This window comes from Monodelphis domestica, chromosome 2, assembly GCF_027887165.1.
Source record: "Monodelphis domestica isolate mMonDom1 chromosome 2, mMonDom1.pri, whole genome shotgun sequence".
NCBI classification, from domain to species: domain Eukaryota; kingdom Metazoa; phylum Chordata; class Mammalia; order Didelphimorphia; family Didelphidae; genus Monodelphis; species Monodelphis domestica.
The window spans coordinates 401,919,954-401,943,463 of NC_077228.1; the positions used below are offsets into that span (position 1 = coordinate 401,919,954).

The following is a 23,510-nucleotide window of genomic DNA, read 5'->3' on the forward strand; positions in this document are numbered from 1 at the left end:
GGATTCTGAGAGGTATGAGGAAGAAAAGCATACATTTTAGGCATGAAGGACCATGTACCAAAGGGCACCAAGATGGGAAGTAGAATGTGTTATGTTAGGATTAGGCCATACAGAGTAGAAGGGAGTGATGTCTTTTATTGGATTCCAGATTTATCTGGAAAGGATCGACTGACGGCAAACAGCAAAGGACTTAAAATACCAAACAGAGGAGTTTTTATTTGATACTAGAGGTAATGAGGAACCACTGAATTTTATTGATCAGGAAAGTAATGTAATCATATCTGTGCTTTGGAAACATCAAGTCAGTAGCTAGATTGGAAGAATGGGTTTGGGGAAAGGAGAATAAAGGTAATAAAATGAAATAGTAGACAAACAAGTTGGTAGAAGTTTATCCAAAACTGACATCCTTCTATTAGCCCAGAAAAAAAGGAGGACTCCTTGCCCTCCATTTCCATTTATAGATCATCCTTTGTCAGTATTACCCAACCAACACCTCTTCTCCTTTGAAGTTTATTTTATTCTTTCTAAATCTTTGTTGTTGCACCGGTGGTCCTTTAGGGAAATCTGTCTCCTCTACAGTAATTTTAGTACTTACTAAATTTACTAACTGACTCGTGTCTTTTCAACCACAAATACTAACATTCATTATCATTTTATAATCTCACCCTGCTCCATATCTCCCTTTTCTGATAATTTCAGGAATATAGACTTTGTTCTTTTCCATCCTACCTCAATTACAAACCCAGAAAAGGAAAGATTTTAGTGAAGCAACGGGATAAGAGAATGCATTCTTTGGAGTTCATACACTCAGAGAACTGTGTGAAGGTTCCAAACATATTAAAAGGTTCCTCAAATTGATAGGGTGCAGTGTTCTAGAGCAGCACTTATCCAAATTTTTTTTTGTTTTTAGGACTACTTTACACTCTTAAAAATTATTGAAGAGGGAGCAGGTAGGTGATTTAGTGGACAGAGAGCCAAAACTGGAGATAGGAGATCCTAGGTTTAAATCTGGTCTTAGACATTTCCTCCCCTGTGTCGTCACCCTGTGCACGTTACTTAACCACGATTGCCTAGCCCTTACCACTCCTTTACTTAGAACCAATACAATTGATTCTAAGACAAATAAAGGTTTAAAAAATTATTGATGACCACAAAGAGCTTTGTTACAAGTGTTATAGTTATCAATATTTACCATATTAAAAAACTAATAATTTAAAATATGGATTAATTCATTAAATTAAGAAATCTATTATATATATATCACTATTACATGTTTCATAAAAATAACTTTTTTCAAAACAAAAATGTAGAAGAGTACTTTTTTACATATTTTTACTAATCTCTTTAATGGCTGACTTAGTTGAAGGCAGCTCAATTTTCATATCTGCTTCCACATTTAACTTATTGTGATATGTTGGTTTAGAAGAAGTTTAAGAAAAATACTGTCTCACACAGATATACACTTAGAAAAATGAACAATAATTTAACAGGCAAATAATGTTTTATATTTGTAATATTTATTGGGAAAGGAAATAGGAAGATTGGAAAACAGGAGATAAAAGAAGGTTTGTAGCAGGGTATGGAGGAGAGAGAGGGGAGAGAGGAAACACTGCTTGGTAAAGCAGGGGAGGGAGATGCCCCCAGCTGAGAGGAAACAGCAGAGGTCCAATGAGGTTTGTTTGTCTTTAAATGACTGAAACTGAAGTTCAGCTCCCTCTATGACCAGAAAAGATAGTCCACTTATCTGACTGTGAATTTAAATAATATAAAGTTTAATAACTAGTTGGGATTGGAGTTTTTCTCAGTTTCAGACCTGAGGCCAGGCCCCAGAGGCTGGCGGAGAGTTTGTCCCACTCCCGTCTACTCTCAATGTTCTAATTCAGAATCTTAGCAGTACACAGAAAGCAAACAAGAACAATTCTAACCTTTAGAAGCCTGTGTCTTTGGGCTGAACCAAGAGAAGCATGCCACTCCAAACTGGGCTGAACAAGCTCCTCTCTCCTAGGACACCCGGAAGCCAGTCCCACCAGGCAGGAAGGAAGTACTAATCACAAGACCTAACTGCCACTCCCAGTTGGCCCTTCCCCCACACAAACTGTCAGTCTTGTTTCCTTTCCACAATTTTTATGAAAATACCTTTGAACCTAAGGCACCCCTGAAACGTTCAGGTATCTACCCCTATCCCCCAAAGTCCACAAACCATGCCTTAAAAATTACTTCTCTAGAGAGAAGGCAATGTCTAAAGTTGATGTTCTGAGTACAAGTTCACTACTTTTTTTTTGTTGGAGTCATAGAAAAAAATGAAACATAAAGTAATGTTTACACCAGGTTGGAAAAAATGAGCATCTCTATTTTAATCAAAAATACCAATATAATTCAGAAACTTAGTTCTTGTTCATTTTTGTTTTTTTTCCTATTTTAACTATTGATATTTAATGTGTCATCTTTTGGAGGGGTGACTTTTATTATAAACCTTTAATATGTCAACAATATTATAGGTTTAAAAAGTTTTCTAATCAGACTTGTGAACCACTTACCATTATTCATAAATGTGTGTATGTACAACCTCATTTTATATATATATGTACATATATGTATTCTACATTAAGAGAAAGTCTTAATTTTATTATATTATGTTATATTTATTAGAATGTAAGCTCCTTGAGGTCAAGGAATGTTTTTACTTTTTCTTTCATTTCACAAAACATTATAGTATTGGTTCATTTAAGAAATTTTTAATTGCTTGTCTTTGTAGGTAGATGTAAGTACAGATATCTACCTCTATTTTTACAGGTATGTAGAGGTAGATATCTTATGTTTTAATGGATAGAATGGATACATATGGATATACAATACATTTATGTATATCCACATATAAAATGAAGAGGTTGGATTAATGGTCTCTTATGTAGAGAGATTTCTATCTATCTGACTATCTATCTATCTATCTATCTATCTGTCTGTCTGTCTGTCTGTCTGTCTAGGGAAAGATTTGTTCATCTCTATACCTCTTATAAGATGTCCCAAAAGTTTTAGTGTTCCTTTAAGCTTTAAAAATTTAAATAGTTTTAATAGCTTAAAACTGCACTGACTTTTAAGATATCTAATGTATAGATATTTCTTTTTTTTTTAAGCCCTTATCTTCCATCTTGGAATTAAAACTGCATGGTATTTCCAATGCAGAGGAACAGTAGGGACTAAGTAATAAGAGTTAAGTTTCTTGCCTAGAGTTACATAGCTAGGACATGTCTGAGGTCAGATTTGAACCTATGATCTCCCCTTTCTAGATCTGACTCTCAATTATAGTTGCCCCCTCTGTATAGATATTTCTATATACCTAAGTTGTCATGTTGGTATCACATTATATATACACACAAACTGTCTATTTAACCTTATATTTTCTATACGTTTTAGATCCACATATCTCTGATCAATGGAAGACCCAGTGCTGATGACCCTTCCCCAGAACTTCTCGAATTCACCTCAGCCCGCTATATTCGCCTTAGATTTCAGAGAATCCGTACCTTGAATGCAGATTTGATGATGTTTGCCCACAAAGACCCAAGGGAAATCGACCCCATTGTTACAAGAAGAGTAAGTTATGGTGTAAATGTCATCTGTCTCTTGCTTATCAGCTTGGGGGGTGATGAATGATTTTCTTTCCTTTCTTGCCTCTTTATGCTCTCCTTTTTACCAGATGTGTAGAAGGAGATATTTCTGGGTGTCAGCCATATGGACATAACTCATTCCCTGCATATACTGTTTTGCTTCTTCCCCCCCAGGAAATATAAGACAAATTTTAACATTAGCTTCCCAATCACTTTTGAAGGCCAAGGAGCCAACCAATGTGCCACCTTCCAGGAGTGAACATTTTGGGGATTAGGAAACATGAGCAGCAGGCTGTGGCTGTCAGTTGTTATTGTTTCATCCCTCCTGCCACCCCCACGTTGTTCACTGGTTCATTTAACCTTCCTTACACAATATCGACACAGCAGACATTTTATTACCAAGAAGTTCAATTGCAGTTTTCAGATGTGAAGTTTCAGCTGAAAAGAAAAAGACACAATGTACTATTGATCACATCTGCACTGCTAACAGAGTTACATGTATTTCAATAGGGAATAGAGGCTGCTAAATGTATTATATAGGAGAGACTCTAGGGATTATGGGTGCAAAAACCAATGTTAGGGTAATTATTTACTCCTTTAGCTTTCCAGCAGGGAAAAAGCCCATAAAATTCCTGGGACAAAAAAAGTCAACATGTAATGATGCAGTTGAGGTCACACTAGCTCGACAGAGCAGTCTGGACAAATTTCCAAATCATCATACCAGAAGGTAGAATGATTAAGAGTCACAAGTATCCTGTTGTTCACTTCCCTTGTTTCCTCATTATCTTTTTTCCTTCCCTCATTGAACTGAAAAGTCACTTGGACAGTATCAAAGTGACCATCTAGTTGGAATTCCTCATTTTTAAGATGTTTTCCTAATTATGTCTTCATTGTGGCAGAGCCAAATATAGTGTTTTATACATAGTAGAAATTTAATACTGAATTGAATTAAATGAGGCAACTGAGGAATAGAGAGATTAAGTAGATTGTCCAAGATCACAAAGTACCTGGCAGCAAAGCTGGAGTTCAAAGTCAAATTTATGTAAGTAATGCACCTTTTACTTTCCCAAGTACTTTGAAATAAATCTAGTTTATGCTCTCTATCGATTATTGAACGTATTTCCAACTGTTAAAGTAGTCCGACTTAGAGTCCTAACTGAATTCACATGACTTTTTAGCATGGTAGTGTATTTGTTTTACAATGTCCTTTCAAGTAGAAAAGAATCATTACTTCATGATGATGCTATGGATTGTTTGTTTGAGAAAAATCATTTCTCATTCTAATTTGGGGATTTTTTAAAAGCAAACACTGAGGAAGACTGAATAATATTAAAATAAAACTAAATATTTTCTGACAGCATATCTGTCAGAGAAAAAAAATCAATGAAAATCAATTGCAGCTCTTCCTCCTTATCCTCAGCGGGACCATGCATATCTCTTTTTTATAACAGCATTCGAAACAGAAAAGAAAATACCAACACTTTAAAGTATATTTTATTCGATGTCTCCTAGATTCCAGTGATTCACACACACACACACACACACACACACACACACACTTAAAGGTAAATGCCCAATAAAGACATGCTGAGTTTCAGTTCCTCTTTATACCTCTATGATGAAGCATTGTGTAGAGATCTCTGTTTATGTAAATTTTTTTGCCTTTTTATAGTCTATCACAAATATTGAGGCATAGACTTTCCAAACTATATATACTATGCTGATCCCAACTACTTCATGTTGAAGCTTTGGCAGGTCATTGACATTTATAGGTATGAAAACCTTTTGACATAGCCCACTAGTCCAAGTTCTGTGTATGCCCAATGACAGAGTATTTCTGAAAGTGCTTTGAAAAGGGACATGTAAGATATGATTCATTTCAATTCATAAGTTATTCTTTGTCTAGTATGTAAAAGATAACATGCTTGGGCTAAGTGTATCATTTACTTGATTACATTTTTGATTGCCAAAAATAATTTTCTTGCTCATAAATTGGCTTTCTGGAAGACTATAAGTTAATCATGAAAACAGCCTGTAGTTAACTTCAGATAAGAGCATAATGGCACCAATAATTAAAATAAGAAAAGAAACAAAAATCTTCCTTTTAATTTTTTCCCTCTAGCTTACTGAGAGAAATAAATCTTGGTCACTGTCCATGCTATTCAGAATAAAACTTATGTTCATAGCCAGTTTCCTTTCAGTATTATTAGAGAAAGAATTCACTGTTGGTGGTAGTTCACTTGGCAAGTTTCCTACAAATGGAAAGGGCAAGAAATAGCTGGCTTATGCCTTAGACCCACTAAGGCCTTCATAAAAGAGTTGTGTTTTTTTAAATCAAGAGAATCAGAACAATTGATATTTTAAAATAAATAAAATAAGAACTTTTTCTTTGGCTTAAGAGTGAAAAGATGAGAAGATTAATTTTTTAAATAAAGAGCTGGGGAGCTAAAGATGGGAAATGTATGTATTTTCAGATGAAAGTACTATTAAGTTTATATAATTATCTAATGAGTACTATAATTTTTACTTTACTTGGTTTACTTTGTTACAGGAGACCTCTTACCAAGTAGAAGTGATCTATAAATACCTGTTATTATAAAAGCAAAATACATCACTAAAACTTTTAAAAAATAAATTCACCATAAAATATTAAATAAAAATGAAGTCAAGAAGTATTTCAACTTAACATTTATGAGGAATATTATATGTAAGGAAAATGCAAGGCATTTTGTATCTAACAACTAAAATGGCAAAATTTCTTTCTTCAAGGAACTTAAAAGTCTTTTTTTTTTTGTAATCCCATAAATATTTTGTCAGCATTTACTACAGGTTTCTTCATTATATATCTCCAGCTTCTGAGTCCAAAGAGTTACAACTGGCAAGTAATCTGACTTCTTTAATTGAGTACGGATGCCTTTCTGCCTAGGTACTTCTTCCAGATTACTTTTTTGATCAATAGAATAGGGAGCTTACATTTAGACCATAGTCTTTAAATAATAACCACTGCCAGCTGCACCTACAGCCATGTAGCTTCACTTCTTAACTTTATAGTGTTCATTTTATGTGAAGTATATATAAACTTTCTTTAGGCTGTATTCAACATCAAAGAATTATTTTCTGACACTGGGGAATTCATCTCTTTCAAATTGGGGGGGAGGAAATTTTTTCAAGAAAAGTGTTTACTTTTGTTTCTTCTAGCTTACATTCCCTTGTAATTAGATTTCTTGTTTTTCTTTATGCAGTATTACTATTCAGTGAAGGATATTTCTGTTGGAGGGATGTGCATCTGCTATGGTCATGCCAGGGCTTGTCCACTTGATCCATCAACAAATGTACGTATATTTATAGGACCACTGGGGAAAATGCAGTCCTAAAACTGTAAAATGTTGCATGAGAATGCTTTACTGACAGCATAGTCTGTGAATTGATGTCAGGTCCCCACTTAGATGGTGTAACTGAAAGCAGTGCCAGGGTGAAATAATGCTGGCAGTCAGGATGATGGACTTTGAAGTCTGCCACCACAGTATCAGCAAACAGATTATTTTTTTTCCTCCAAAAGGCTTCAAACTAGTCCATTTGTTTTGAAAACTCTCTAGCTATGACAGTATGCTACATGATTTAACTTCAGAGAATCCCTCCTATCAATCAGCCTGTCCACTTCTTTTACAATATTAATCAAGATTGTTCTTAAGCAAACAAATGGAAAAATTTGGTCACTTGATGGTTATCTAGCAAATAAATAACAGCCATGGAATGGGATTCTAGGAGTGCCAGGTAGTGAGGATGGCAGAGATGATGAATAACCAAGGGAAGTTACCTAGAACCATGTTGAAATATATATGCGTAACTTGAGGTACAGTTTCCATTTGAATTTGAACTTAATATTCCAAAAAAGAAAGTGAATATGATGTTCTTTTCCCTTCACATTCATGTCCTACAAAGTCACTCAGGTTTCTATTGTGAGAAACAACTACTACCTAGAGATTAGAGAATTGAATATTTTAGTATCAGTAGGAACAAAAATATGAAAAATTGCTTTAATTATGAAACTATAGCATGGATAGTGGATTTCAGGCCCTTTCACTAATCAATGAATCTAAATGACATACCCTAAGGGATACCCAAAGAGACAACCACTTTCTGTAATGACATTCTACATCTATTTGCAATGGTATTTCTTCCACAATAGTACTATTCTCTTCCAATTGTGTCATTAGCTAGTGACCATTTCCCAAAACTGGGCTGTAGGAATCTGACAGGGTCAATAGTTAACTGGAATTTCATTCTGCGATTAATCTACAGTTCTGAGATCCTTCAGAGAGATGGATTACCATTTTTTTAAATCCTTACCTTCTGTCTTAGAATTGATACTAATTATTGGATCCAAGAGAGGCAAGTGGTAAGGGTTAAGCAATTGAGTTTAAGTAGCTTTTCCAGGATCAAACAACTAAGAAGTGTTTGAGGTCAAATTTGAACCCAGATTTCCTGTTTCCAGTACTGGTTCTCAATCTACTGAAATACTTAGCTTCCCCTAAATGGATAACTTCTTGAGCTCACTGAATTTGTGACCCACTTGTAAAAAAAAAAAAAAAATATATATATATATATATACATATATATATATATATATGATATTTAGTTTAGAAAACGTTGGATTTGTTTTTTTTTTCTTTAACTACTAGAACATAAGATGCCCAGAACTCAGAACAGACAAACCATCTGTGTAGATATCTAAATCTCATCTTGAAAATGAGATAAAAGAACAATCAAATTAGGTTTAGGTTGAGTTCTCTCTTTATCTCCCTTAGTTTCCAAAGTTTGATTTTATGCCAAGAAATAGTAAATAACAGATCCTTTCTGCCCTTTCTCCTTGATTAGAAATCTCGTTGTGAATGTGAACACAATACTTGTGGTGATAGCTGTGATCAATGCTGTCCAGGATTTCACCAAAAACCTTGGAAAGCAGGGACTTTTCTTACCAAGACTGAATGTGAAGGTATGTAATTCAAAACTTTTGTGGATTTCAGCTAACAGCTCAAAGAAATCATGTTCTGAAGAAGGAAAGATATATGTAATTATTTTCTCTTAGAAAAAAAATTGAACTAAAAGAAACTTATCTATATAATGCATATTGTGCATATACTTTTTGCATGTAGGAGTGGATTCTATGTAATTATTTCTATTTTATTAGTTTTATATGAAGTTAAAATGATTTTATTTTACTTAATTACTCTCAAATCTTTTAAACCCATTTCTTAGGTTGTTTGGTTGTTTTTTTAAATAGGTTCACAAAGCTTATTTTTTCAAGGTCATTTCAGTACGCTATCTATGCTCTGAAGCTAGTATTTTTTTTCCTTGATGCTTAACACCTTCTACCATGACAGATCACAGAGAATCAAATTTTCCCTTAGGTCTAAGCAGCATGACTTTATATTGTCTATTGCACCAGTTAATGCTTCAGGCCCCAATAAACTCAAATGTTTGATGACTAGAAATTTTGTAATTATTCTACAAACTGTTTTGTATCAAATATTGAATAGTTAAATTTGTGACAATTACAGGTAATAGTATTTCTATAGGTTTTTTTTAAGATTTGTAGAGCTTTTTACATATACTCCATCATTTGATCCTCACAACAATCCTGGGAGGATATTCTTTCTTAACACTAGCAGCTAACTTGTGACAATTGATGTAAAAGATGACTGTGATACACAAATGTCAGCAAATGGTTTGAATGTTTCTAAGAAATTAAATGGCTAATAAACAATGAAAATGCATTCATGGAGGGCAAGAAAACAATGATTTCACATGAATCTTTTCAAAGATGATTTGTTTCAATCTCATTCAATCAATAAGCATTTATGAATTTCTTGCTCTTTGCCAAACACTGAGGAGACAAAAATAAAAATGAATAAATTCTTGCCCTCAAAGAGTTCACATTCTATCATTTGTAGAAAAGGCACAGCTGAGAGAGATCTGAGGAAGAGCAACCAAGCCACCATGCTTGAAGAGAAGGGGGAAAAGCCCTACTTCCTATCCTTCATGATATAATCATCCAGTGCTTCTCTATAACTTCCCAACTCATTTATCATTGGACAACAGCCACAAAGGATCATTTCCTTTTTTTTTTTTTCATTATAATTCAAGAAATTTCCTCTCAAGTAGTGATGGGTCTACTTAACACCAAGTCACTCTGATATATTGCCATGACTACCAACACAGTGTCTACCTCACTGATTAATTACTTCATCACCCAAGAAAGTCCCTATTTATAGACAAACAAGAAACAGATCTCTACCCCACCAGTTTTTACATCTAGACAAAAGAAGAGAGGAACCAACATAGCCTCCGGGAGAGAACTTGAGCTTCAGCCCTAAAATCAAACAGTTTTAAAATCAAACAGCTTTTGGGGGGCCCACAAAAAAGGGATACAAATTAATATTGGCTTTCTATACTTCCTAGTAATACACACAGCAATGTGAAATTGTTCAATCATTACAACAGAAGCAAAGTAAATTTAAAATATGCATATTCTACAGATTTTTTTTTTTGCAAAATGAAGCAAGGTATGGGTGTGCATGTGTTTATGTATATGTATGATATTACACTGCAGATAAAGATAACCTGGGTTCACAATTGAGTTAGAGGAAGAAATTGAGCTGAACTGTATTTGGGAAATTGTGTAGTGTTTTATATTGCAGAAGTGAATCTGATAGTGACACTGGAACATTGCTGTTAAGCACCAAATATCAGGATCTCGTAAGAATCAAAAAGATAATGAACCAAAACGTAGAGAGATATACATGTGGTGGCAGAAGTAGATTGCAGCATATTGTTAGTGATGACTATTTGTGCTTCAGGCATTAATGAGGAGAAAAACTAGTAAAGTACTCAGAATTCAGGGCAATTAATACATTTATTAATACCTCCTAGAAAATTAAAATAAGCAGGCAAAGCAATTTGAGTAACCTTGTTAAAAGAAACAAACAAAAAAAGTGCAGTATGAGATGTTGTAAATATAATCTACATTAATATCAGTTTCAAGTCTGATAAATCCATGCATCAATTAAGATTTCAAAGTGAAATTATTATTTAAGAAATAAAATATTATTGAGACAAGTATTTTTTTCCTTAGGAAATATGTGGCTCATTGCCTAGAGTGCTAGACCTGGGGTAAGGAAGACTTGTTTTCTGAGTTCAGATCTTGTTTCAGGCACATAGTGACCCTGGGAAAATCACTTTACCCCGTTTGCCTCAATTTCCTCATCTGTGAATGAAATGAAATAGTAAATCACTCTAGTACCTTTGCCCAGGAAACCCCAAATGGGATCATGAAGCATTGGGCATGACTGAAAACTGCTGAAAAATGAAGTATTTCTTTGAGTTTGAATCCCATAAATTTCTTTTTCATTCTACATTATCATTTTATATTTTGTCTTATTTAATTTTTTTCTTTCACTTAATCCTATTTCCTGCCACCTCCAAATCATGAGATATAAACCAACCTTATTGGTTGCTAGCTTCTATAGAGATCTTTAGTTTTGACATCTTCTGAAATTCAGACCATTCAGGAACACAGATTCAAATAATATTGGATAGAAAGTTTGTTTTTGCTTCCAAATCCAGGCATCCCTTTCTGAATTTATTACATTCTCATTCAAATATCCACAGTAGTTCCCTCTGTCAAACCTTCTTTTGAAGGAAGGATCAGGCATCAGTTATTTTTACTTCAGAGTTCTAGTATGAATTTAAGTCAATATTTTACCTAGAGTGTTGGGAGTGGGGAGTGGGGAGTAAGTTAACGTGTATCTCTGGTGGTTGGAGTGTGGGGAGGTAGGCAGGGGAGCTCCATGTTAAGACTTATCAGCTTGTTCAGGCAGCTAAGTAATGCAGTAGAGTTGGTAAGAAAGACCTCAATTTCAAATCCAGCCTCAGACATCTACCACTTTTGTGACCCTGGGAAAGTCACATAACTTTTTTCAATCTCAATCCCCTCATCTATAAAATGGGGCTAATTATTAAGCATATCATCCAGAATTGTTGTTAGAATAAAATGGAATGATATTTATAAGGCACTTTGTAAACTTTAAAGCACTATTAAATCCCACTCCTGTTATCTCAAATTTTAATAGGAAAAGCCATCACTAAATATTAAAAATAATAGGGATATGAATGATACATAGTTGACAAGATAGAGATGCAGAGCCAGAGGTTGGGGGGGGGCAGAAAGAGACAGAGATAGAGACAGAAAAGAGACAGAGTGTAAATATAAAAGGCAGCTGGATGGCAGGCATGGAGGAATGGGAAGAATATCTGCATAAGGCAGAAGATGAGGAAATGCAAAGTCCAGTAAATGAGTGAAGCTAGGAATGATGTCTGCATGACTGGACCTCTCAGGTCATCTTGGCCCCAGCAAGAGAGTCATCAATTAAGAGAGAAAACTTTAGGATAGAGATTTCTTCAGGCTAGTAATGCGAGTGAAGTCTCAAGCAAGATGATTGAGCCAAAAGCAGCTTGAGCATAATTGAAGCCCCTCAAATAATGAGGAACTGTGGGTTGGGCAAGGGAGAGAATGGAGAACACTTGGAAGTTTTTCCTGAATGTCTTTAATATCACCATTTGCTTATCTTTAACACCTGTGCATGACTGACTGCTAAAATAGTTTCTTCATTGACATCCATACCCCAGTCCACAACAGGCTTCTTTTGTCTTCTTCCCACATCAGGAATAGAGTTTATATTGGAACTTTCCTGTCCTGAACTCAGGGAATTATGCCTTTTTTTCCTCCAAATTTAGTTGCAGCTGTGTGTCTTATGAACCAGAAAACAGGTGTGCTAAGCAGTAATCATTTTACTTAGCATTTATGGAAGAAGAAGAAAAAGATGAAAAAAATACTGAAGAATGACATTTTTTCCGGGCTGTGTTATCTAGGGAATTTTTGGCAAAGGCATATATAGCAGAAAGGAAACCTTCTGTCCCACTGCCTTCCTCTTTCTATTACTCTACAGTGTTCACGTAGAGAAAATTTAATGGAGTTTATTTTCTTTCTGTTTTGTTACAAAAGATCTTCCCAGAGGCAGATCTGAGTTCTCAGATTACATCACATTATAGCTGAGTGATTTAGACAAGTCATTTAGTTTCTCTTGCTCAGTTTCCCCATCGGTAAAATGAACATATTTTTACTATATACGTAGTAAAAAAATACTTGGTATTAATATTTACTGTGTCTGATAGTGTCTGTGGTTAGTGGACACTAAATATTTATTGCCTGATAAATATATGTCTATTTCTATTAAGTTCAGAGAAATAGGAGAAATGTCAATCTGAATAAAGGAAAGACCTTAATTATAGATTTGCTTTTTTTTTTTTAAGGAAAGCAACTTTAGTACTTTCATATACATATGGTGATTCAACTACTGAAAAAGAAATAGCAGGATTCATATTGTGTGTGCTACAATAAGTAGCCCAGACTTATCTTTAAATAACTTAGTATTCAACTATAGCTATGATCTCATTGATTGGAAGGAGTTCCCTCTGAGGATGCAAAGTACAGTCCATCCATGTCTGGCCATCCTGTGACTTTCTTATTGATGATTTCACTCGAAGTAGGTTTAGCCATTCAGGAGTCGAGACAATGTGGAAAAGCTCAAAGAATGCCTTGTCCTGGGACTCTAGACACCAGGTTGCAAGATCCCAAGTTTGCCCTTACTGTTTAACACTTGTTATACTTGATTATTGCTATAGGGTGTGAAAGCTAAGTTTAAATTCTTTAGATAAGGATTTCAAAGAAACTAGTAGGCAGCTCCAACTATATAAGCCAGGCATAAAAATATAAATATATCCAGAGACAAGACAGAATGTGGAAAATTATTTTAACTCTACCTTGGCATTTGCTTGCACGATACTAAATCCATAATGAAAAAGCACACTAGATTTGTCATGAGAGGACCTAGATTCTCATCCTGCCTCTCCTACCCTGGTTTATTTCCTTATATTTTGGTGATGATCTTTATATTTCTACTAGTTCTAAGTCTACCAACCTGTGATTCTTCATTTCTAATATTTTTGCATCCTTAATTTCAATCAGAATCTAATTAGCCTCCTTTTGGATGTTTCTACTAGTTTTGATTCAGTCTATTTCAAACTCACTCTAGCCATTTGAGTTCCAGGGTTGGTTTGTACAGTGTTTCTGATTCGACAGACATTCCTCAACTGCACTCGCTTCTACTTCCTCCAGTTTGGGTTCTGTCAAGCATCATGGATTCCGATCAGTCTATGCTTGTTGAACCCCACCCTTGGTGCTACTCAGGAGTAACAATACACTATCCAGTTGTGACCTTCAACAAGTCTTATTCTCTTAGAGCTTCATTTCCCCTTCTATGGCATGAAGGGATTAGATCTCTAAAGTCTCTTCCAATTGTGTGGTATTATGCTTCTATCTTATTGCATGATTTATGCTCCATTGATCCTTTAGCAGTTCATTACCACCAGACTAAAAGTCAAACATAGAGCTCAAATTTGAATATATCATGTAGTAAAAAAGAAGTGAGTAGTGCTTCATATGTTGCAATGAGCCTTTACTTGTAGGAGACATAAAGAGATACAGATTAGATATCTCTGGACTCTCTTCTCCCTAATCTTCTTTGGGAGAGGTTTTCATTTCTGAGAGGAGAGGAAGCAGGAGGTTGAGGCCAGAGGTAGTACCAGGATTGAGATATATTTTATAACTGTTCCCTTAAATATTCTTCATCTAGAGATTCCATCTCTGGAGAAAGGGCAACCCCTCCCCCCCCAAACTCTATATCCAAAGTTTGATCCCTTATATCCACTTAATACAAATGCCACCATGAAAACACATAGCAAGATAGCTCAGCTCAAGTGAGAGAGAAGGTTCTGGATCTCACCTAAGAGAAACTTCTCAAAAGACTCTAGAAGTGCAAGTAGTAGATGAGGACATGCTAGACAGTAGCGGCTACTTCCTCTTTTTATTTCGTCCAAAGTCTTTTCCTTCAGCAACTGAAAGTAGGCTTGGCCTCTTCTATCTTCTCTTTTGAAGCTGGAAACCAAGAACATTCAAATGATGAGTCTTCAAAGGTGGATGATTGAGAACTGAAGTCCTTACCAACTCTGTCACACCCTTCATGCAGGCTAGAGCTTTCATCTTCACCAGTAAGGACAGAATGCCCATACCAATGGACTTTGCGATAGTTTTTACAATCAAGTGCTTTAAAAAAAAAGTTTAAGATTTATCTCTACATATATAAAAATCAATTTTCTAGAATATTAGAAAGACTAAATAGACTCTAAATGGATATTTATTTCTTAAAATTAATAAATTCATAGCAAATTCTGTTTTTAAGTTTTAAAAGTTAAGAAAATAACTTTTTAAATATAAACATTTAATATTTTTAAAATCCACCTGTTCCTTGTATTTGAATTTAAATTCAAAACCCCAGAGATGAAGTTGAGTTTGAGGCAAAGAGTAGAAGGAAAACTTATAATTATTGTTCATTGAAGTTATTTTTGTTTTCTCAGGTTTCATGTAAACCAATTGAGGATTTTGCCTCTTGGTGAGAAAATTGTCTTCCTAAGACTAATAAATAAATGAAAGCTTAACCCAAGACCAAGCCTAATGGAATAGAATGTAGTGATAGGATATGTTTGTGTGTATTGAAACATATCAACACATATTTTCCCCAACAAGGAATAGGTATAGACTATAGTCTATCTTCAATTTTTCAATATGAGGTTATTGTCATTTCAAGAAACACTAAAAATTGTGTGTGTGTGCATGTGTGCATATGGTTAATAATAATAATAATAAACCCTGTGATACAAACAAAGGAGGTAAAAATTAGTCAGTCAGCATTTATTAAGCATTTCCCAGGTGCCAGCCAATGCTCTAAGTAATAGGGATACAAAGAGACAAAAGGCAATCTCCCCTCCCCAACAAAGGGTCACATATACCACAAAATTGTGTACATAAAAGATATAGAGAATACATTGAAGATGATCTCAGGGAAATTTTCTCTTCTTTCTTCTTCCTTCTTCTTCCTCGTTCTCCTCACCTTTTATTCTAAACTATATGCCTCTCCCAGTCCCTAACCACAGATGATTTATCCTCCCTTGTCTCTGAGACAATTGAAGACACATTGGATATGTACACCTTCAGCTAACCTCCTTCATTCCTTAAAATTTCATAAAGCTCTCTCTTCCTTTTTACTATGTATATAAATTCTCTTCACTCTCTGTATTGGTTCTAAGGCAGAAGAGTGGTAATGGCTAGGCAATGGGGGACAAGTTATTTGTCCAGGGTCACATAGCTAGGAAATGTCAGAGTCCAGATTTGAACCCAGGACCTCCCATCTCTGGGCCTGGCTCTCAATCCACTGAGCCACCCAGCTGTCCCCCTTCACTGTGTTCTTGGTCACATTCAGACTTTCCTCTTCTGCGACCTTGCTCCAGCAGTAATCCTTGCTCTTATGTTTCTTCAATCTGTCCCTTTCTACTTGACTCTCTTTTTACCTGCAGATATCTAGCTCTTCTCAGTTTAAAACAACAACAACAACAACAACAACAACAAAGCAAATAAACAAAACTCCACTTCTGAGACCCTTTAATCCTTCCCAGCTCTAATCCATTCTTCAATTCCAGGCCTGATTCTCTTAAACTCAAAATTTCAGGTGATGGTATCTGTACCTTGATGTCCCATTGATACCTCAACATATTTATAATGGAACATTTTATCTTCTTCTATTTATTTCTTTTCACTATTTCTCCCTGTGGTACTACCATTCATTCCCTTGGTTTCCTAAATACAGGGTTATCTTCAACTCTTCCCTTATCCTCGCCTCTCTTGTCCATTCAATTATCATGTCCTATTGATTTCATTTCTACAACATCTCTCCATCCATTGGTCATCTTCCCTATTCATCCCTTCCTCTCCTCTACCCCTACCCTAACAGTACAGGCTCTTTTACTTACATATCAGGCAGACTTTGCCCTTTCAACGGAGTTTCCTGCCTGTATACTCTCTTCCTTACTAATTAGATGGAATACTGGATAGAGTGCTGGACTTTAAATTAGAAACAGCCAAGTTTTAATTCTGCCTTTGATACTGCATTGTTTGATACTGGCTAACACAGTTAAACTCTTTCAGCTTCAGTTTCTCCACCTGCAAAATGGATTTAATATAAACACCTATCTAGCCTACCTTACATGTTTTTGTTAATATCAAATAGGATAACATGAGGACAGTGTTCTGAAAACCTGAAAGCATTATATAAAACATTAGCTATTTATCATCTTTATTATCCATCTGTTCTTCAAACAGCTGAAAAACTTGTTTTTAATGGGTATAGATATAATCAAAATGTACTCAAAAGACTCTCTATCTTTGCATGCGCTTTTCTGTCTACTTGGGATACCCCACTTCCCTCACTTTGCCTCCATCTTTTAACACCTAATAAAACTACTATTTCTTCCATGAAACTCCCTGATTCTACTGGCCATAAATTGCTTTTCCCAAAGTTTCATATTTTGTTATACTCTAATTAACTTACCATTGTGTGTTACTCCTTTTCTATATCTCAGACTAAGCAACCAGATATACAATTCTATTTTATATAAAGTCTGTATATGTCATCTGGTATTTTTTTTATTTTACTGAAAATAGCATTTCAAATCCAACTTTTTAGTAGCATAGCTATTGCAGAAGGAGGGTTGTGCTTATACTTATACAGCGATCTGGTTTGTGAATATACAACCATTATTAAAATATACTCCTGTTTTCTTTAACAGTGGTAAAGGACCACACAGGGCTATTGATCAATTGATTAAGTAGTCTTGTTCAGTCCATTACCACTGCTAAACAAATCTCAAGACTATTTATGATGGTGATGGCTAGTTCCTAATCCACGAGCCTTATGTTAAGCACAGTTGGAGTTCATTTTCTACAATACCCATGTTTCTAAAAAATAGAATGTAGCTTTTTGTAAGGGCAAATGCATTAAAATCCATTGAGGGTGGTATATTGAATATTTTAAATTCAGTAAGGAACTGTTTATTTAAAGTTATTTTTTGTAAAATGAAAAGTCCTTTTCAAAAATTAATGATTATGAACCCTTATATAAATTTTCTGACTTTAAGCTAAATAATTTAACCTGCCATGTTCTTGATTTTGCCATCTGTAAAATGAGGAGATTTTGGTAGATGTCCTCTGAGACCTTTTCATACTGTAAATCAATGATTGAGCTTGAGTCAAGGTGCTCTTTATAACATGGTTCACTTGGTGATGATATTCTTTAGCTATAGCATAATTTCAAGTCATAATAGTAGATCACATATAATATCTGAGTGCCCATATCCCATCTCCCAACTATAGTAGGTTATGATGCCTTTCTCTAATGCTATTGACTCAAGCCCTAATTCCACTGTGTTCTCCCCAATACCAACTGTTCATTATTAGTACTTGAATATAATTTAACTAATTCATAACAATTTGTTTTTCAAAGAGATATTTACTGAGGAGATAGTGAAAGAACAAAAGTATAAACATTTCTCCGCAAAACCAATGTGCACACTTGCCATTATAACACCTATATTCCTCATCAGCTCAAGTTTAACTCAGTTACTATCTTCTCCCAATGAGTTGCCTTCCTAATGTGGTTGGATATATTCACTTCCTTGTTTGTTGGACCCAGTTTATTGACCATAGGGGCAATCCACTGTTGAATTGGGTTCCTATTGCTACTCTGAGTTGTTCTAGCAAGCCCGTTTTGCCTATCCACAAACTCTGGAATAGACTCTAGCTCCCAGGATTCTGGTGCCTCTTCAAACATTTTGAAGCTATGCCTAGTCCAATATATCTCCTTTATTTTTCTTCATTTGAAGCATTTAAGAATAGATACAATCAGATGAAAAACACAGCACCATCTGCTTATGGCTTCATGTCAATCCAGATAAAGTAAATTGTGGATACTAACTCTCTCTCCCCCCAACTCAAAGGCTTATGAAAATCTTTTTTCTCTTCATTTGAGTGGATCTAAGTAGGAAAGAGAAGTGAGATGACCCTCTGGGAGCCTTTTTATATACACACTAAGTTGTGGCTCAGCATCTAATAAAAAAAGGCATACAATTAGTCCAGAATTAGAATATCTTCACATTTTCTGAAGTCAAAAAGTCAGAGCTTTCCATTATACTTATCTGAAAGTAAGTTTCCCCAACCTCCATGTGTAAATAAATTTTGATCCTGTCAGGTAGAACATTTAGCATATTTTGAAGGATGTTTCCCATTGACCAGACTCATCTTCCCTTTACAATAGTATAACCAAGGACAAATTCTTCTCTTCCTCCTTCTCCAAGTTTCAGTTTTCTCCTTGAGAAAATAAGGAACCTGGACTAGATGAACTCTAAGGTCACATTTAGTTTTCATTATTATTTTGTTAGATATAGAAAGAGACACAAAGACTACAAACCAACTTCTATTATAGACATGAGCTTTTTATTTGATCTAATTCATCATTAGATGCAACTATCCCTTCAAAAATGACCAGTTTTCCCATGACTAAACTGTAAAAAAAATGTTTGTTCACTTTTCAGCTTCTTTAACCATATCCATTCACAGGAATAAGTTATATCATTAACAACACTAGCTTTCACTGTAGAAGACAAGAATATAGATGCTTTATTTTTCCATTATACTGGGGATGGAAAGATTGCATATTTCTCCTAACACATTTTGACAGCAGTATATTTTTTAATGCCAGTATTTATGCCCTTTAAGTAAAAGCTGAAGCTTAATGTGGTTTCTGAATTTGAAAGCCAGATTTTTATGTTGCCAGTGCCATTATGGTTTAGGATTGTCTAAACATATCCCAAGAAATGTTTATGTAATTCTTTGTATTTGTTTGCGTGACTCTTGGTATCACATCCTTCATTTGATATCTTTCTTAGTATGAAGTTCAAAAACAGTACGATAGAAATTGTCTCTTTTCTAAGGGTTTAATTTCTCAACTATGTTTAAAGTATTGTTTCATCAACAGCACATTGGCTCTACAAATATACAGTAAATCTTCCTTCCACTGACTTTTAAAAGGCTACATAAAATAGGATGATGACAAGCGCTGGCTATCCATGCTTCCAGCCCAGCTTCCTAAATTGTTTCCTATTTGATAAATATAGTAGGACCTCATTTTATGTGAACTCAGCACATGCTAATTCAGTTCTACACGACCAGCAATCAAAAAAGGGGCAGAAAAATACATAAAAATTTCCAAAATAATTATATTCTAAACTTAGTCATTTTCCCAAAGTGGTGTAAACTCTCACAGCATTTCACCCAATCAAGTTCATTCTTACTCTGAGAAGCAATAATATGAGTCATTACATTGTTTTGTGCCAAACATTAACTCCTGCATCAGTCTTTGTCCAGAGTTCTTTCTAGTAACAAGTCAAGTCCACATGTGAAGAGTATGTTTTGTTTCATTAATATCATTTAGCTATTAATAATGGCCCCAAAGCATAAGAGCAGTGATGCTGGTAGCTCTGAAAAGCATTAAGGAAAGTCTTAAAATGTTTAGGTATGATCATATAAGAAATACTTATTAAATAACAAGCTCACTATTATGTGTGATATTCAACTTACACAAAAGGTTTTGGAACCTATTGGTCACATAAAATGACATCCTTCTGTATTTGTATTGTTATGCAGTGAAATTCAAGCCACATAAGAATTAATAAGTTATCATAAGTCCATGTTTACATAGTTTTTGTTGTTGTTGTTATTGAAAACCCTTACCTTCCATCTTGGAATCAACACTGTGTATTGGTTCCAAGGCAGAAGAATGGTAAGGGCTAGGCAATGGGGGTCAAGTGACTTGCCCAGGGCCACACAGCTGGGAAGTGTCTGAGGTCAGATTTGAACCCAGGATGTCCCATCTCTGGGTCTGGTTCTCAATCCACAGAGCTACCCAGCTGCCCCCTACATAGTGTTTTAAAGTATACATGGTACTTATATACATATTCTCATTTGAGACTCACAATAGCACTGAGCCTAGGACTTCAAATGATAGTCTATGCTTTTACAGAAAAGGAAACTAAGGTTCAGAAAGTGTGTATCTGTGCTCACAAACTAAAGTATCAGAGGTAAAATCTGAACCTTTGTCACTGAACTATATATAGCTTTTAGAAATGAAATGGATCTGTGAAATTTGCTGGTCCAACCCTTGCATTTTTTACAGATCAAAAAAACTGAGTCATATGAAGCTTCAGGTGACCAGTTCAAGGTCACATAGGTAGTAAGTGGCCATATTTGAACCCAAGTTTTCTGACACTGCTTTTCATTTATGTAGATATAAAAATCAATAAACTTTATTTTATGCCAGAGAGTGTATAGTTGCATAGAATTCTTCTATCAGAACACTGCACATTAAAATGTATTTTTTTCTGTTTTACATGATTGCACATATAAAATCTGATTCAGTTTGCTTTCTGTCTCATGGAGGTTGAGGAGGTGGGAGGGAGTCAGGGAAGAATGATGGAAAACAGGTAGAGAATCTAGTAATCAATTTTTTTAAAATGAATATTAAAATTGTTTTCACATTTAATTTGTGAAAAATAAAAAAAAAACATTATCAAAATATATTTTTCTCCTCCAAAAATGTCTTCATCAGAGAAAACATATGTGTCTTGCTCTTTAGTGTTCTATGAGTTTTGGCACTTCAAGAAGTCTGAGACTCTTAGCTAAGTCCTGATTTGTATGACTAAGCCCAATGCATTTAAATGTATTATCTGAAGTTATAATTATGTGAAATGTTATCCTTTTAAAATTTTAAATTAAAAATATTAAAAATATTTTGATATAAAATAAAATTTTATCATGACATTTACATATAAAATATGGTAAATATATTCCATTAGATTTCAACTAAATGGAAATATGCAGTGCTAATCCAAATAATGTGACTAAGTATTTTTTTAAAAGTGTCATTCCACTTCTTTTAAATGAAGTGCTCAGATTTCATCTTTGAAAAACTCTTATAATTTCATTTATTTCATTACTTCAAGGATCACTGATTTTGTCAGGGTGTATACTCTCTCTACTGAAGTAGAATGTAACCCTTCTGTTGATGTAATAGATGGTCAGTCACTGTTGTCATGGCTAAGAATATTCATTACTTTGTAGCCAGCCTTCTAGTGATGAGTTGCCACAAACTTAGCTTTGCCAATCTTTCCTTGGATGACAGATAGTCAGTTCATCATCTTGTCTGTCCTTGAAGCTTTTCAAGCTCCTGGCACAGCATTTGAGAACACCTGCCACAATGAGACAGATTTAAATTGGATTTGTATTGAAACTGGTATCATCATACTAACTATGTGTACTTCATTCTCCTTTGTAAAATTAAAATAATACCCTCTATACTATCCCATCTTCCATTGATCTTATAAGAGAAAAGTGATATTAAAATATTCTAAAGGACAACAGAAGCAATAGGTTTCAGTAGATAGCTGGAATAGGCTGAAGTCCTGAATCAGAAATACTGGCTAAGTGATCCTAGATAAATCATTTCACTTTTCAATATCTGAGGAACCTCTAAAATTATAAATTGGAGAAGTGATGCCATTCTCCATTGATAAAAGGACTTCATCATGGAATCAGAGATTTCTTTTGTTTTGGTTTTTTTTTAAAGGCAAACCTTAGAGCAACAATACTGGGTAGGGTCCATCAGTTCTTCAGAGAAAAATAAGAGGGAATAGGTTCAAGAAAACATTTATGACCTTAGTGTTTTCTAAGTGAGTACAAAGAGAGTATGGGTAAAAAGAGAAATAACCTGCAATGTCAATATCTGATATATCTGTATCTATATATTCACTTACATATATATATATGTATATATATATATATGTTCATATATACATATATCTGTATCAAATATTTCACAAATATAGTGAAACCATATATGAAGACTAATTAAATATAGCAATGAAAGAAAACAGGATGCTTAAAAGAAACTTGAGGGGGTTATACTGATTAGAAAGTCATTCATAGACTGATATGGAAATCCATGGACCTAAGTAGAAACATGGAAGTGAAGATCTGAGTAAGGATCAATGCAGAGGAAAATAAAAATGACACTGCCTGGATCCCACAAAATGAGTTTAGGCTTGGTTAGTGGAAGTGGGGCACTTAGCCAGCAAATTATTGTAATTATGATTCAGAAATTTTACCAGTCTGTAAGGAGATGAATTTCAGGTATAAATGTGAATAATAATTAGAGGTATAACTTGGTGTTGGTCAGGTACAAGCTGGTATGATCTGCACTAGGAAAATGAAATGGGTCAAGACCTGGACACGAATGACCTTTTTTTCTCCAAAAAAGTTCTCTGATTAAATATTTCCTATAGAATAAAATAGAAACTCTTTAGGCTTAGATCTGGGTTGACTAGTCTACATTTTAGTCAAATTTAGTAGCTATTACAATGTAGCATCCTATTCTCTTACCTTCATGCATTCACACAGAATAACTTCAATGGCTAGACAATATTCCCTCCACATCTGTCCATTTATGTTCTTTTTTACCCTTCAATACAAAGCTCAGATCCCCTATTTTCCATGAGACTTTCTTTATATAACAAATGTAAGCCATTGCTCTCTTCTCAGATTTATTATAAGTGTTGTCCTTGGATTTCTTCTTTGTATTTATCATAATTTTTTTGCTAACCTCTATTGCACTGATGACAAAAAATGCAAGATACCCAGAGAAGGTTAAAATAAGTGTGTGATGCAATAGTGAAGTCTCCATGGTAGATGTGAGATTTAAACAGATTTTTGAAGACATAAGATAGATAGGAAGAGAGAAGAAAGGGTATATCAGGTAAAAGAACAGCACAGATAAAAGAATG

At 34.6% G+C, this 23,510-nt stretch overlaps 1 protein-coding gene and 1 long non-coding RNA gene across 2 annotated transcripts in view; one reads left to right on the forward strand and one right to left on the reverse strand.

Moving 5' to 3' along the window:
* LOC130457442 (uncharacterized) overlaps positions 1-2,017 on the reverse strand; it is a 29,588-nt gene extending 27,571 nt beyond the window's left edge. The window contains exon 1 of the long non-coding RNA XR_008916670.1: positions 1,926-2,017. This is a non-coding gene — a long non-coding RNA (uncharacterized LOC130457442). The remainder of the gene's footprint in view (positions 1-1,925) is intronic.
* Positions 1-23,510, forward strand: part of LAMA2 (laminin subunit alpha 2) — a 923,420-nt gene that overhangs the window by 405,337 nt on the left and 494,573 nt on the right. Inside the window, exons 5-7 of the mRNA XM_056818751.1 lie at positions 3,415-3,594; positions 6,851-6,940; positions 8,487-8,604. Coding sequence (XP_056674729.1) covers positions 3,415-3,594; positions 6,851-6,940; positions 8,487-8,604 — 388 coding nt within the window. The remainder of the gene's footprint in view (positions 1-3,414; positions 3,595-6,850; positions 6,941-8,486; positions 8,605-23,510) is intronic.